The sequence below is a fragment of the Taudactylus pleione genome, unplaced genomic scaffold (genome assembly GCF_031769625.1).
Source record: "Taudactylus pleione unplaced genomic scaffold, aTauple2 ptg002994l, whole genome shotgun sequence".
Taxonomy (NCBI): Eukaryota; Metazoa; Chordata; class Amphibia; order Anura; family Myobatrachidae; genus Taudactylus; species Taudactylus pleione.
The window spans coordinates 387,265-405,371 of NW_028287359.1; the positions used below are offsets into that span (position 1 = coordinate 387,265).

The following is an 18,107-nucleotide window of genomic DNA, read 5'->3' on the forward strand; positions in this document are numbered from 1 at the left end:
CCTACATTACTGATTACACCCTCCCTACATTACTGATTACACCCTCCCTACATTACTGTATGTCCTTACTGATTACACCCTCCCTACATTACTGATTACATCCTCACTACATTACTGATTACACCCTCACTACATTACTGATTACACCCTCCCTACATTACTGATTACACCCTCCCTACATTACTGTATGTCCTTACTGATTACACCCTCCCTACATTACTGATTACACCCTCCCTACATTACTGATTACACCCTCCCTACATTACTGATTACACCCTCCCTACATTACTGATTACACCCTCCCTACATTACTGATTACACCCTCCCTACATTACTGTATTTCCTTACTGATTACACCCTCCCTACATTACTGATTACACCCTCCCTACATTACTGATTACACCCTCCCTACATTACTGATTACACCCTCCCTACATTACTGATTACACCCTCCCTATATTACTGTATTTCCTTACTGATTACACCCTCCCTACATTACTGATTACACCCTTCCTACATTACTGATTACACCCTCCCTACATTACTGTATGTCCTTACTGATTACACCCTCCCTACATTACTGATTACACCCTCCCTACATTACTGATTACACCCTCCCTACATTACTGTATTTCCTTACTGATTACACCCTCCCTACATTACTGATTACACCCTCCCTACATTACTGTATTTCCTTACTGATTACACCCTCCCTACATTACTGATTACACCCTCCCTACATTACTGTATTTCCTTACTGATTACACCCTCCCTACATTACAGATTACACCCACCCTACATTACTGTATGTCCTTACTGATTACACCCTCCCTACATTACTGATTACACCCTCCCTACATTACTGATTACACCCTCCCTGCATTACTGATTACACCCTCCCTACATTACTGATTACACCTTCCCTACATTACTGTATTTCCTTACTGATTACACCTTCCCTACATTACTGTATGTCCTTACTGATTACACCCTCCCTACATTACTGATTACACCCTCCCTACATTACTGATTACACCCTCCCTACATTACTGATTACACCCTCCCTACATTACTGATTACACCCTCCCTACATTACTGATTACACCTTCCCTACATTACTGTATTTCCTTACTGATTACACCCTCCCTACATTACTGATTACACCCTCCCTACATTACTGATTACACCCTCCCTACATTACTGATTACACCCACCCTACATTACTGTATGTCCTTACTGATTACACCCTCCCTACATTACTGATTACCCCCTCCCTACATTACTGATTACCCCCTCCCTACATTACTGATTACACCCTCCCTACATTACTTATTACATCCTCCCTACATTACTGCATGTCCTTACTGATTACACCCTCCCTACATTACTGATTACACCCTCCCTACATTACTGATTACACCCTCCCTACATTACTGATTACACCCTCCCTACATTACTGTATGTCCTTACTGATTACACCCTCCCTACATTACTGATTACACCCTCCCTACATTACTGATTACACCCACCCTACATTACTGATTACACCCTCCCTACATTACTGATTACACCCTCCCTACATTACTGATTACATCCTCCCTACATTACTGTATTTCCTTACTGATTACACCCTCCCTACATTACTGATTACACCCTCCCTACATTACTGATTACACCCTCCCTACATTACTGATTACACCCTCCCTACATTACTGATTACACCCTCCCTACATTACTGTATGTCCTTACTGATTACACCCTCCCTACATTACTGATTACACCCTCCCTACATTACTGATTACACCCTCCCTACATTACTGTATTTCCTTACTGATTACACCCTCCCTACATTACTGTATGTCCTTACTGATTACACCCTCCCTACATTACTGATTACACCCTCCCTACATTACTGATTACACCCTCCCTACATTACTGATTACACCCTCCCTACATTACTGATTACACCCTCCCTACATTACTGTATGTCCTTACTGATTACACCCTCCCTTCATTACTGATTACACCCTCCCTACATTACTGATTACACCCTCCCTACATTACTGATTACACCCTCCCTACATTACTGTATGTCCTTACTGATTACACCCTCCCTACATTACTGATTACACCCTCCCTACATTACTGATTACACCCTCCCTACATTACTGATTACACCCTCCCTACATTACTGATTACACCCTCCCTACATTACTGATTACACCCTCCCTACATTACTGTATGTCCTTACTGATTACACCCTCCCTACATTACTGATTACACCCTCCCTACATTACTGATTACACCCACCCTACATTACTGATTACACCCTCCCTACATTACTGGATGTCCTTACTGATTACACCCTCCCTACATTACTGATTACACCCTCCCTACATTACTGAATACACCCTCCCTACATTACTGATTACACCCTCCCTACATTACTGATTACACCATCCCTACATTACTGTATTTCCTTACTGATTACACCCTCCCTACATTACTGATTACACCCTCCCTACATTACTGTATTTCCTTACTGATTACACCCTCCCTACATTACTGATTACACCCTCACTACATTACTGTATGTCCTTACTGATTACACCCTCCCTACATTACTGATTACACCCTCCCTACATTACTGATTACACCCTCCCTACATTACTGATTACACCCTCCCTACATTACTGATTACACCCTCCCTACATTACTGTATTTCCTTACTGATTACACCCTCCCTACATTACTGATTACACCCTCCCTACATTACTGTATGTCCTTACTAATTACACCCTCCCTACATTACTGATTACACCCTCCCTACATTACTGATTACACCCACCCTACATTACTGATTACACCCTCCCTACATTACTGATTACACCCTCCCTACATTACTGTATTTCCTTACTGATTACACCCTCCCTACATTACTGATTACACCCTCCCTACATTACTGATTACACCCTCCCTACATTACTGATTACACCCTCCCTACATTACTGATTACACCCTCCCTACATTACTGTATGTCCTTACTGATTACACCCTCCCTACATTACTGATTACACCCTCCCTACATTACTGATTACACCCTCCCTACATTACTGATTACACCCAAACTACATTACTGATTACACCCTCCCTACATTACTGATTACACCCAAACTACATTACTGATTACACCCTCCCTACATTACTGATTACACCCAAACTACATTACTGATTACACCCTCCCTACATTACTGTATGTCCTTACTGATTACATCCTCCCTACATTACTGATTACACCCTCCCTACATTACTGATTACACCCTCCCTACATTACTGATTACATCCTCCCTACATTACTGTATGTCCTTACTGATTACACCCTCCCTACATTACTGATTACACCCTCCCTACATTACTGATTACACCCTCCCTACATTACTGATTACACCCTCCCTACATTACTGATTACACCCTCCCTACATTACTGATTACACCCTCCCTACATTACTGATTACACCCTCCCTACATTACTGATTACACCCTCCCTACATTACTGATTACACCCTCCCTACATTACTGATTACACCGTCCTTACATTACTGATTACACCCTCCCTACATTACTGTATGTCCTTACTGATTACACCCTCCCTACATTACTGATTACACCCTCCCTACATTACTGATTACACCCTCCCTACATTACTGATTTCACCCTCCCTACATTACTGATTACACCCTCCCTACATTACTGATTACACCCTCCCTACATTACTGTATGTCCTTACTGATTACACCCTCCCTACATTACTGATTACACCCTCCCTACATTACTGATTACACCCTCCCTACATTACTGATTACACCCTCCCTACATTACTGATTACACCCTCCCTACATTACTGATTACACCCTCCCTACATTACTGTATGTCCTTACTGATTACATCCTCCCTACATTACTGATTACACCCTCCCTACATTACTGATTACACCCTCCCTACATTACTGATTACACCCTCCCTACATTACTGTATTTCCTTACTGATTACACCCTCCCTACATTACTGTATGTCCTTACTGATTACACCCTCCCTACATTACTGATTACACCCTCCCTACATTACTGATTACACCCTCCCTACATTACTGTATGTCCTTACTGATTACACCCTCCCTACATTACTGATTACACCCTCCCTACATTACTGATTACACCCTCCCTACATTACTGTATGTCCTTACTGATTACATCCTCCCTACATTACTGATTACACCCTCCCTATATTACTGATTACACCCTCCCTACATTACTGATTACACCCTCCCTACATTACTGATTACACCCTCCCTACATTACTGATTACACCCTCCCTACATTACTGATTACACCCTCCCTACATTACTGTATGTCCTTACTGATTACACCCTCCCTACATTACTGATTACACCCTCCCTACATTACTGATTACACCCTCCCTACATTACTGATTACACCCTCCCTACATTACTGATTACACCCTCCCTACATTACTGATTACACCCTCCCTACATTACTGATTACACCCTCCTTACATTACTGTATGTCCTTACTGATTACACCCTCCCTACATTACTGATTACACCCTCCCTACATTACTGATTACACCCTCCCTACATTACTGATTACACCCTCCCTACATTACTGATTACACCCTCCCTACATTACTGGATGTCCTTACTGATTACACCCTCCCTACATTACTGATTACACCCTCCCTACATTACTGATTACACCCTCCCTACATTACTGGATGTCCTTACTGATTACACCCTCTCTACATTACTGATTACACCCTCCCTACATTACTGATTACACCCTCCCTACATTACTGATTACACCTTCCCTACATTACTGTATTCCTTACTGATTACACCCTCCCTACATTACTGTATGTCCTTACTGATTACACCCTCCCTACATTACTGATTACATCCTCCCTACATTACTGATTACATCCTCCCTACATTACTGTATGTCCTTACTGATTACACCCTCCCTACATTACTGATTACACCATCCCTACATTACTGTATTTCCTTACTGATTACACCCTCCCTACATTACTGATTACACCCTCCCTACATTACTGTATTTCCTTACTGATTACACCCTCCCTACATTACTGATTACACCCTCCCTACATTACTGTATGTCCTTACTGATTACACCCTCCCTACATTACTGATTACACCCTCCCTACATTACTGATTACACCCTCCCTACATTACTGATTACACCCTCCCTACATTACTGATTACACCCTCCCTACATTACTGATTACACCCTCCCTACATTACTGATTACACCCTCCCTACATTACTGATTACACCCTCCCTACATTACTGATTACACCCTCCCTACATTACTGATTACGCCCTCCCTACATTACTGATTACGCCCTCCCTACATTACTGTATGTCCTTACTGATTACATCCTCCCTACATTACTGTATGTCCTTACTGATTACACCCTCCCTACATTACTGATTACACCCTCCCTACATTACTGATTACACCCTCCCTACATTACTGATTACACCCTCCCTACATTACTGATTACACCCTCCCTACATTACTGATTACACCCTCCCTACATTACTGATTACACCCTCCCTACATTACTGATTACACCCTCCCTACATTACTGATTACACCCTCCCTACATTACTGATTACACCCTCCTTACATTACTGATTACACCCTCCCTACATTACTGATTACACCCTCCTTACATTACTGATTACACCCTCCCTACATTACTGTATGTCCTTACTGATTACACCCTCCCTACATTACTGATTACACCCTCCCTACATTACTGATTACACCCTCCCTATATTACTGATTACACCCTCCCTACATTACTGATTACACCCTCCCTACATTACTGATTACACCCTCCCTACATTACTGATTACACCCTCCCTACATTACTGTATGTCCTTACTGATTACACCCTCCCTACATTACAGATTACACCCTCCCTACATTACTGTATGTCCTTACTGATTACACCCAAACTACATTACTGATTACACCCTCCCTACATTACTGATTACATCCTCCCTACATTACTGTATTTTCTTACTGATTACACCCTCCCTACATTACGGATTACACCCTCCCTACATTACTGATTACACCCTCCCTACATTACTGATTACACCCTCCCTACATTACTGATTACACCCTCCCTACATTACTGATTACACCCTCCCTACATTACTGATTACACCCTCCCTACATTACTGATTACACCCTCCCTACATTACTGTATGTCCTTACTGATTACACCCTCCCTACATTACTGATTACACCCTCCCTACATTACTGATTACACCCTCCCTACATTACTGATTACACCCTCCCTACATTACTGATTACACCCTCCCTACATTACTGATTACACCCTCCCTACATTACTGATTACACCCTCCCTACATTACTGATTACACCCTCCCTACATTACTGATTACAACGTCCCTACATTACTGTATGTCCTTACTGATTACACCCTCCCTACATTACTGAATACACCCTCCCTACATTACTGATTACACCCTCCCTACATTACTGATTACACCCTCCCTACATTACTGTATGTCCTTACTGATTACACCCTCCCTACATTACTGATTACACCCTCCCTACATTACTGATTACATCCTCCCTACATTACTGATTACACCCACCCTACATTACTGTATGTCCTTACTGATTACACCCTCCCTACATTACTGATTACACCATCCCTACATTACTGTATTTCCTTACTGATTACACCCTCCCTACATTACTGATTACACCCTCCCTACATTACTGTATTTCCTTACTGATTACACCCTCCCTACATTACTGATTACACCCTCCCTACATTACTGTATGTCCTTACTGATTACACCCTCCCTACATTACTGATTACACCCTCCCTACATTACTGATTACACCCTCCCTACATTACTGATTACACCCTCCCTTCATTACTGATTACACCCTCCCTACATTACTGTATTTCCTTACTGATTACACCCTCCCTACATTACTGATTACACCCTCCCTACATTACTGTATGTCCTTACTGATTACACCCTCCCTACATTACTGATTACACCCTCCCTACATTACTGATTACACCCTCCCTACATTACTGATTACACCCTCCCTACATTACTGATTACACCCTCCCTACATTACTGATTACGCCCTCCCTACATTACTGATTACGCCCTCCCTACATTACTGATTACGCCCTCCCTACATTACTGTATGTCCTTACTGATTACACGCTCCCTACATTACTGATTACACCCTCCCTACATTACTGATTACACCCTCCCTACATTACTGATTACACCCTCCCTACATTACTGATTACACCCTCCCTACATTACTGATTACACCCTCCCTACATTACTGATTACACCCTCCCTACATTACTGATTACACCCTCCTTACATTACTGATTACACCCTCCCTACATTACTGTATGTCCTTACTGATTACACCCTCCCTACATTACTGATTACACCCTCCCTACATTACTGATTACACCCTCCCTATATTACTGATTACACCCTCCCTACATTACTGATTACACCCTCCCTACATTACTGATTACACCCTCCCTACATTACTGATTACACCCTCCCTACATTACTGTATGTCCTTACTGATTACACCCTCCCTACATTACAGATTACACCCTCCCTACATTACTGTATGTCTTTACTGATTACACCCTCCCTACATTACTGATTACACCCTCCCTACATTACTGATTACACCCACCCTACATTACTGATTACACCCAAACTACATTACTGATTACACCCTCCCTACATTACTGATTACACCCACCCTACATTACTGCATGTCCTTACTGATTACACCCTCCCTACATTACTGATTACACCCTCCCTACATTACTGATTACACCCAAACTACATTACTGATTACACCCTCCCTACATTACTGATTACACCCACCCTACATTACTGCATGTCCTTACTGATTACACCCTCCCTACATTACTGATTACACCCTCCCTACATTACTGATTACACCCTCCCTACATTACTGATTACACCCTCCCTACATTACTGATTACACCCTCCCTACATTACTGATTACACCCACCCTACATTACTGTATGTCCTTACTGATTACACCCTCCCTACATTACTGATTACACCCTCCCTACATTACTGATTACACCCACCCTACATTACTGCATGTCCTTACTGATTACACCCTCCCTACATTACTGATTACACCCTCCCTACATTACTGATTACACCCTCCGTACATTACTGATTACACCCTCCCTACATTACTGTATTTCCTTACTGATAACACCCTCCCTACATTACTGATTACACCCTCCCTACATTACTGTATGTCCTTACTGATTACACCCTCCCTACATTACTGATTACACCCACCCTACATTACTGCATGTCCTTACTGATTACACCCTCCCTACATTACTGATTACACCCTCCCTACATTACTGATTACACCCACCCTACATTACTGCATGTCCTTACTGATTACACCCTCCCTACATTACTGATTACACCCTCCCTACATTACTGATTACACCCTCCCTACATTACTGTATGTCCTTACTGATTACACCCTCCCTACATTACTGATTACACCCTCCCTACGTTACTGATTACACCCTCCCTACATTACTGATTACACCCTCCCTACATTACTGCATGTCCTTACTGATTACACCCTCCCTACATTACTGATTACACCCTCCCTACATTACTGATTACATCATCCCTACATTACTGATTACACCCTCCCTACATTACTGATTACACCCTCCCTACATTACTGATTACACACTCCCTACATTACTGTATGTCCTTACGGATTACACCCTCCCTACATTACTGATTACACCCTCCCTACATTACTGATTACATCCTCCCTACATTACTGATTACACCCTCCCTACATTACTGATTACATCATCCCTACATTACTGATTACACCCTCCCTACATTACTGATTACATCATCCCTACATTACTGATTACACCCTCCCTACATTACTGATTACACCCTCCCTACATTACTGATTACACCCTCCCTACATTACTGTATGTCCTTACTGATTACACCCTCCCTACATTACTGATTACACCCTCCCTACATTACTGATTACACCCTCCCTACATTACTGATTACACCCTCCCTACATTACTGATTACACCCTCCCTATATTACTGATTACACCCTCCCTACATTACTGATTACACCCTCCCTACATTACTGATTACACCCTCCCTACATTACTGATTACACCCTCCCTACATTACTGATTACACCCTCCGTACATTACTGATTACACCCTCCCTACATTACTGTATTTCCTTACTGATAACACCCTCCCTACATTACTGATTACACCCTCCCTACATTACTGTATGTCCTTACTGATTACACCCTCCCTACATTACTGATTACACCCACCCTACATTACTGCATGTCCTTACTGATTACACCCTCCCTACATTACTGATTACACCCTCCCTACATTACTGCATGTCCTTACTGATTACACCCTCCCTACATTACTGATTACACCCTCCCTACATTACTGATTACACCCTCCCTACATTACTGATTACACCCTCCCTACATTACTGTATGTCCTTACTGATTACACCCTCCCTACATTACTGATTACACCCTCCCTACATTACTGATTACACCCTCCCTACATTACTGATTACACCCTCCCTACATTACTGATTACACCCTCCCTACATTACTGTATGTCCTTACTGATTACACCCTCCCTACATTACTGATTACACCCTCCCTACATTACTGATTACACCCTCCCTACATTACTGATTACACCCTCCCTACATTACTGATTACACCCTCCCTACATTACTGTATTTCCTTACTGATTACACCCTCCCTACATTACTGATTACACCCTCCCTACATTACTGCATGTCCTTACTGATTACACCCTCCCTACATTACTGATTACACCCTCCCTACATTACTGCATGTCCTTACTGATTACACCCTCCCTACATTACTGTTTACACCCTCCCTACATTACTGATTACACCCTCCCTACATTACTGATTACACCCTCCCTACATTACTGTATGTCCTTACTGATTACACCCTCCCTACATTACTGATTACACCCACCCTACATTACTGCATGTCCTTACTGATTACACCCTCCCTACATTACTGTATGTCCTTACTGATTACACCCTCCCTACATTACTGATTACATCCTCCCTACATTACTGATTACACCCTCCCTACATTACTGATTACACCCTCCCTACATTACTGATTACACCCTCCCTACATTACTGATTACACCCTCCCTACATTACTTATTACACCCTTCCTACATTACTTATTACACCCTCCCTACATTACTGATTACACCCTCCCTACATTACTTATTACACCCTCCCTACATTACTGATTACATCCTCCCTACATTACTGTATGTCCTTACTGATTACACCCTCCCTACATTACTGATTACACCCTCCCTACATTACTGATTACACCCTCCCTACATTACTGATTACATCCTCCCTACATTACTGATTACATCCTCCCTACATTACTGATTACACCCTCCCTACATTACTGATTACACCCTCCCTACATTACTGATTACACCCTCCCTACATTACTGATTACACCCTCCCTACATTACTGATTACACCCTCCCTACATTACTGATTACACCCTCCCTACATTACTGATTACACCCTCCCTACATTACTGATTACACCCTCCCTACATTACTGATTACACCCTCCCTACATTACTGATTACACCCTCCCTACATTACTGATTACACCCACCCTACATTACTGATTACACCCTCCCTACATTACTGTATGTCCTTACTGATTACACCCTCCCTACATTACTGATTACACCCTCCCTACATTACTGATTACACCCACCCTACATTACTGATTACACCCTCCCTACATTACTGATTACACCCTCCCTACATTACTGATTACACCCTCCCTACATTACTGATTACACCCTCCCTACATTACTGATTACACCCTCCCTACATTACTGATTACACCCTCCCTACATTACTGATTACACCCACCCTACATTACTGATTACACCCTCCCTACATTACTGTATGTCCTTACTGATTACACCCTCCCTACATTACTGATTACACCCTCCCTACATTACTGATTACACCCACCCTACATTACTGATTACACCCTCCCTACATTACTGATTACACCCTCCCTACATTACTGATTACACCCTCCCTACATTACTGATTACACCCTCCCTACATTACTGATTACACCCTCCCTACATTACTGATTATACCCTCCCTACATTACTGATTACACCCACCCTACATTACTGATTACACCCTCCCTACATTACTGTATGTCCTTACTGATTACACCCTCCCTACATTACTGATTACACCCTCCCTACATTACTGATTACACCCACCCTACATTACTGATTACACCCTCCCTACATTACTGATTACACCCTCCCTACATTACTGATTACACCCTCCCTACATTACTGATTACACCCTCCCTACATTACTGATTACACCCTCCCTACATTACTGATTACATCCTCCCTACATTACTGATTACACCCTCCCTACATTACTGATTACACCCTCCCTACATTACTGATTACATCCTCCCTACATTACTGATTACACCCTCCCTACATTACTGATTACACCCTCCCTACATTACTGATTACACACTCCCTACATTACTGATTACACCCTCCCTACATTACTGATTACACCCTCCCTACATTACTGATTACACCCTCCCTACATTACTGATTACACCCTCCCTACATTACTGATTACACCCTCCCTACATTACTGATTACACCCTCCCTACATTACTGATTACACCCTCCCTATATTACTGATTACACCCTCCCTACATTACTGATTACACCCACCCTACATTACTGATTACACCCTCCCTACATTACTGTATGTCCTTACTGATTACACCCTCCCTACATTACTGATTACACCCTCCCTACATTACTGATTACACCCACCCTACATTACTGATTACACCCTCCCTACATTACTGATTACACCCTCCCTACATTACTGATTACACCCTCCCTACATTACTGATTACACCCTCCCTACATTACTGATTACACCCTCCCTACATTACTGATTACACCCTCCCTACATTACTGATTACACCCTCCCTACATTACTGATTACACCCTCCCTACATTACTGATTTAAAGCCTCAATTATTTTTAGGCAAAAATCAATGTGGTTTTGTCTTTATAAAATTGCTCCTTTAAATTCTGTGTTACTACTTTTGGCACACTCCGGGGACAGTGGTAGGTGGCGCGGTACACATGTCACACCGTAACGCAGGTGTCCTTTGGCGAGCTCAGGGAGGATATAAAGCTCCCTTGTAGGGCTATCGGGACCTGTCATCTGTGTGTAATGATTAGCCCATGATTAATGCCAGCCTCCTATGGGCCTCTTACCAGGCACTGATTAATGCCAGCCTCCTATGGGCCTCTTACCATGCACTGGTTAATGCCAGCCTCCTATGGGCCTCTTACCATGCACTGGTTAATGCCAGCCTCCTATGTGCCTCTTACCATGCACTGGTTAATGCCAGCCTCCTATAGACCTCTTACCATGCACTGGTTAATGCCAGCCTCCTATAGACCTCTTACCATGCACTGGTTAATGCCAGCCTCCTATGGGCCTCTTACCATGCACTGGTTAATGCCAGCCTCCTATGGGCCTCTTACCATGCACTGATTAATGCCAGCCTCCTATAGACCTCTTACCATGCACTGATTAAGGCCAGCCTCCTATAGACCTCTTACCATGCACTGATTAATGCCAGCCTCCTATGGGCCTCTTACCATGCACTGGTTAATGCCAGCCTCCTATGGGCCTCTTACCATGCACTGATTAATGCCAGCCTCCTATAGATTACCGCAGCCATAGTTATCCCCTTTGCTTGAAACCTGAGCAATGAAACATGCAATGATTAACTCCTTAACTGCTAGGATTCTTCTGAGACTTGTATAACTCTTTCCGTGATAGAGAGAGGCTGGAAATTCTGAGGGAGAGATGTGCCTCATTATTCCCCTTTGTTACTATGCAGAGCAATAAGGAACCCTGAGCCTGATGTACGCAGTTTCTGGGTAACACTCCGCTAATGCTGCAGGAAAAAGACGCCTCCTGCTGGCCACTCTGATCCAAGACAGCATCCGATGGCACCGGACGGGAAAGGCATGGCAGCCGTCAGTTGTGATGTTTGTAGCATCGGCCATCTTGCTCATGGCGACCACCTCCTACGCGCTTGGGAGACAGACCCTGGTCTCGGCACTCCTAGAAAATGGGGCGACACTCAGCCGCTCACCCATAGGGCTGGAGGCAGTTGCGATGGAGCGGCCAATGGTAACATCTAAGGACGCGCCAATCGGTATTTCAGTGCCTGCGGGCATCTCAGTCCTTGCACAGTCGGGCGCAGGGGTGATGTACACCAGGAAAGGGCTTTGTAGTTACATTGCTACGTATGACTTAGGGTACTTCCTGCCGCCATTGCTGGATCCTGTCACGTGACCATCCTGTATTATAGGGACATCAGCTGCTCATATCATGGAGTTAGTTACATAAACCATCTATGTACTAAGCACTAACCTTATCTGCTTCCAGTATGTGGCCCCAGTGACGTTTGAAGAGGTGTCGGTGTATTTCTCCGAGGAGGAATGGGCGTGCCTGGCAGGATGGCAGCGCCAGCTCTATAAAGAGGTCATGTTGGAGAATTTCCATCTTGTGACATCAGTGGGTGAGCAATGGACGCCTTATACAGAGGGAAATGTCTGTACAAAGTGCTGTAATGACTCATTATTCCAAACGTAATGCAAGTATACATAATGACTGAGATATGGCAGACAACATGGCGTTCATTCTAGGACCGGCGCGGAACAGGACGCTAGACCGTAGAAAGGACGCTCACAACGTGCCCCCTTTTCATCACATTTAGGGGTGCGCCCAGCACTTATACACATGTGCATGCACACGGCATCTATTCACCGGCAGTGGGCATGGCACCGCAGGTTGTTTTAGCAGGGCGCCGACATGGTGCCGCCATTAGGGAAGGGCACATTCTACCCTTTGAAATTGGACACGGCGCGGCGTCCCGCTAAGACAGCCTAATGGGAACGCTACAACAGTACTAAATGATTAGGTGGAGGTAGGAATAAGTACCATATGATGGTGTAATATGGAGGCAACAACTCCACTCGCTTCCATACCAAACCATTCGCTGCTGTACAACTCGCCTTTCCCTTTACACTAAGGAGCCATTCGGTTAGTTGGTGTCACCGTAGCTAATGAGAGAGGCAATAGAAAAGCTATATGAAGAGAGACACCCACAACAAAGACACAGATTGCTGTACGTTCCCACCACCGAGGCACAACCCATCCACATAACTACAGGAGGGGCAGGAAGCTGATCTCCCCTCTTATATAAGCTAAGCCACGCTCTTACACATACTACCATCACCGAGGCACCAACCCATCCACATAACTACGGGAGGGGGCAGGAAGCTGATCTCCCCTCTTATATAAGCTAAGCCACGCTCTTACACATACTACCATCACCGAGGCACCAACCCATCCACATAACTACGGGAGGGGGCAGGAAGCTGATCTCCCCTCTTATATAAGCTAAGCCACGCTCTTACACATACTACCATCACTGAGGCACCAACCCATCCACATAACTACAGGAGGGGGCAGGAAGCTGATCTCCCCTCTTATATAAGCTAAGCCACGCCCTTACACATACTACCATCACCGAGGCACAACCCATCCACATAACTACAGGAGGGGGCAGGAAGCTGATCTCCCCTCTTATATAAGCTAAGCCACGCCCTTACACATACTACCATCACCGAGGCACAACCCATCCACATAACTACGGGAGGGGGCAGGAAGCTGATCTCCCCTCTTATATAAGCTAAGCCACGCCCTTACACATACTACCATCACCGAGGCACAACCCATCCACATAACTACAGGAGGGGGCAGGAAGCTGATCTCCCCTCTTATATAAGCTAAGCCACGCCCTTACACATACTACCATCACCGAGGCACCAACCCATCCACATAACTACAGGAGGGGGCAGGAAGCTGATCTCCCCTCTTATATAAGCTAAGCCACGCTCTTACACATACTACCATCACCGAGGCACCAACCCATCCACATAACTACAGGAGGGGGCAGGAAGCTGATCTCCCCTCTTATATAAGCTAAGCCACGCTCTTACACATACTACCATCACCGAGGCACCAACCCATCCACATAACTACAGGAGGGGGCAGGAAGCTGATCTCCCCTCTTATATAAGCTAAGCCACGCCCTTACACATACTACCATCACCGAGGCACAACCCATCCACATAACTACGGGAGGGGGCAGGAAGCTGATCTCCCCTCTTATATAAGCTAAGCCACGCTCTTACACATACTACCATCACCGAGGCACCAACCCATCCACATAACTACAGGAGGGGGCAGGAAGCTGATCTCCCCTCTTATATAAGCTAAGCCACGCCCTTACACATACTACCATCACCGAGGCACCAACCCATCCACATAACTACAGGAGGGGGCAGGAAGCTGATCTCCCCTCTTATATAAGCTAAGCCACGCTCTTACACATACTACCATCACCGAGGCACCAACCCATCCACATAACTACAGGAGGGGGCAGGAAGCTGATCTCCCCTCTTATATAAGCTAAGCCACGCCCTTACACATACTACCATCACCGAGGCACAACCCATCCACATAACTACGGGAGGGGGCAGGAAGCTGATCTCCCCTCTTATATAAGCTAAGCCACGCCCTTACACATACTACCATCACCGAGGCACAACCCATCCACATAACTACAGGGGGGGGCAGGAAGCTGATCTCCCCTCTTATATAAGCTAAGACACACCCTTACACATACTACCATCACCGAGGCACCAACCCATCCACATAACTACAGGAGGGGGCAGGAAGCTGATCTCCCCTCTTATATAAGCTAAGCCACGCCCTTACACATACTACCATCACCGAGGCACAACCCATCCACATAACTACAGGGGGGGGGCAGGAAGCTGATCTCCCCTCTTATATAAGCTAAGCCACGCTCTTACACATACTACCATCACCGAGGCACAACCCATCCACATAACTACAGGAGGGGCAGGAAGCTCGTCTCCCCTCTTATATAAGCTAAGCCACGCCCTTACACATACTACCATCACCGAGGCACAACCCATCCACATAACTACAGGAGGGGGCAGGAAGCTGATCTCCCCTCTTATATAAGCTAAGCCACGCTCTTACACATACTACCATCACCGAGGCACCAACCCATCCACATAACTACAGGAGGGGGCAGGAAGCTGATCTCCCCTCTTATATAAGCTAAGCCACGCCCTTACACATACTACCATCACCGAGGCACAACCCATCCACATAACTACAGGAGGGGGCAGGAAGCTGATCTCCCCTCTTATATAAGCTAAGCCACGCTCTTACACATACTACCATCACCGAGGCACCAACCCATCCACATAACTACAGGAGGGGGCAGGAAGCTGATCTCCCCTCTTATATAAGCTAAGCCACGCCCTTACACATACTACCATCACCGAGGCACCAACCCATCCACATAACTACAGGAGGGGGCAGGAAGCTGATCTCCCCTCTTATATAAGCTAAGCCACGCTCTTACACATACTACCATCACCGAGGCACCAACCCATCCACATAACTACAGGAGGGGGCAGGAAGCTGATCTCCCCTCTTATATAAGCTAAGCCACGCCCTTACACATACTACCATCACCGAGGCACAACCCATCCACATAACTACAGGAGGGGGCAGGAAGCTGATCTCCCCTCTTATATAAGCTAAGCCACGCTCTTACACATACTACCATCACCGAGGCACCAACCCATCCACATAACTACAGGAGGGGGCAGGAAGCTGATCTCCCCTCTTATATAAGCTAAGCCACGCCCTTACACATACTACCATCACCGAGGCACAACCCATCCACATAACTACAGGGGGGGGCAGGAAGCTGATCTCCCCTCTTATATAAGCTAAGACACACCCTTACACATACTACCATCACCGAGGCACCAACCCATCCACATAACTACAGGAGGGGGCAGGAAGCTGATCTCCCCTCTTATATAAGCTAAGCCACGCTCTTACACATACTACCATCACCGAGGCACAACCCATCCACATAACTACGGGAGGGGGCAGGAAGCTGATCTCCCCTCTTATATAAGCTAAGCCACGCCCTTACACATACTACCATCACCGAGGCACAACCCATCCACATAACTACAGGGGGGGGGCAGGAAGCTGATCTCCCCTCTTATATAAGCTAAGCCACGCCCTTACACATACTACCATCACCGAGGCACCAACCCATCCACATAACTACAGGAGGGGGCAGGAAGCTGATCTCCCCTCTTATATAAGCTAAGCCACGCCCTTACACATACTACCATCACCGAGGCACCAACCCATCCACATAACTACGGGAGGGGGCAGGAAGCTGATCTCCCCTCTTATATAAGCTAAGCCACGCTCTTACACATACTACCATCACCGAGGCACCAACCCATCCACATAACTACGGGAGGGGGCAGGAAGCTGATCTCCCCTCTTATATAAGCTAAGCCACGCCCTTACACATACTACCATCACCGAGGCACAACCCATCCACATAACTACAGGAGGGGGCAGGAAGCTGATCTCCCCTCTTATATAAGCTAAGCCACGCTCTTACACATACTACCATCACCGAGGCACCAACCCATCCACATAACTACAGGAGGGGGCAGGAAGCTGATCTCCCCTCTTATATAAGCTAAGCCACGCCCTTACACATACTACCATCACCGAGGCACCAACCCATCCACATAACTACAGGAGGGGGCAGGAAGCTGATCTCCC

General features: G+C 45.1%; 1 protein-coding gene across 2 annotated transcripts in view; it reads left to right on the plus strand.

The window, feature by feature from the left end:
* Positions 1-18,107, plus strand: part of LOC148431061 (uncharacterized) — a 118,997-nt gene that overhangs the window by 38,478 nt on the left and 62,412 nt on the right. For both annotated transcript variants that reach the window (XR_015877274.1, XM_088466381.1), the window contains exon 2: positions 13,785-13,917. Coding sequence is in view for 1 of the 2 variants with exons in the window: in XM_088466381.1 (XP_088322507.1) it covers positions 13,785-13,917 (133 nt within the window). In the remaining variant the exon portion in view is untranslated. The remainder of the gene's footprint in view (positions 1-13,784; positions 13,918-18,107) is intronic.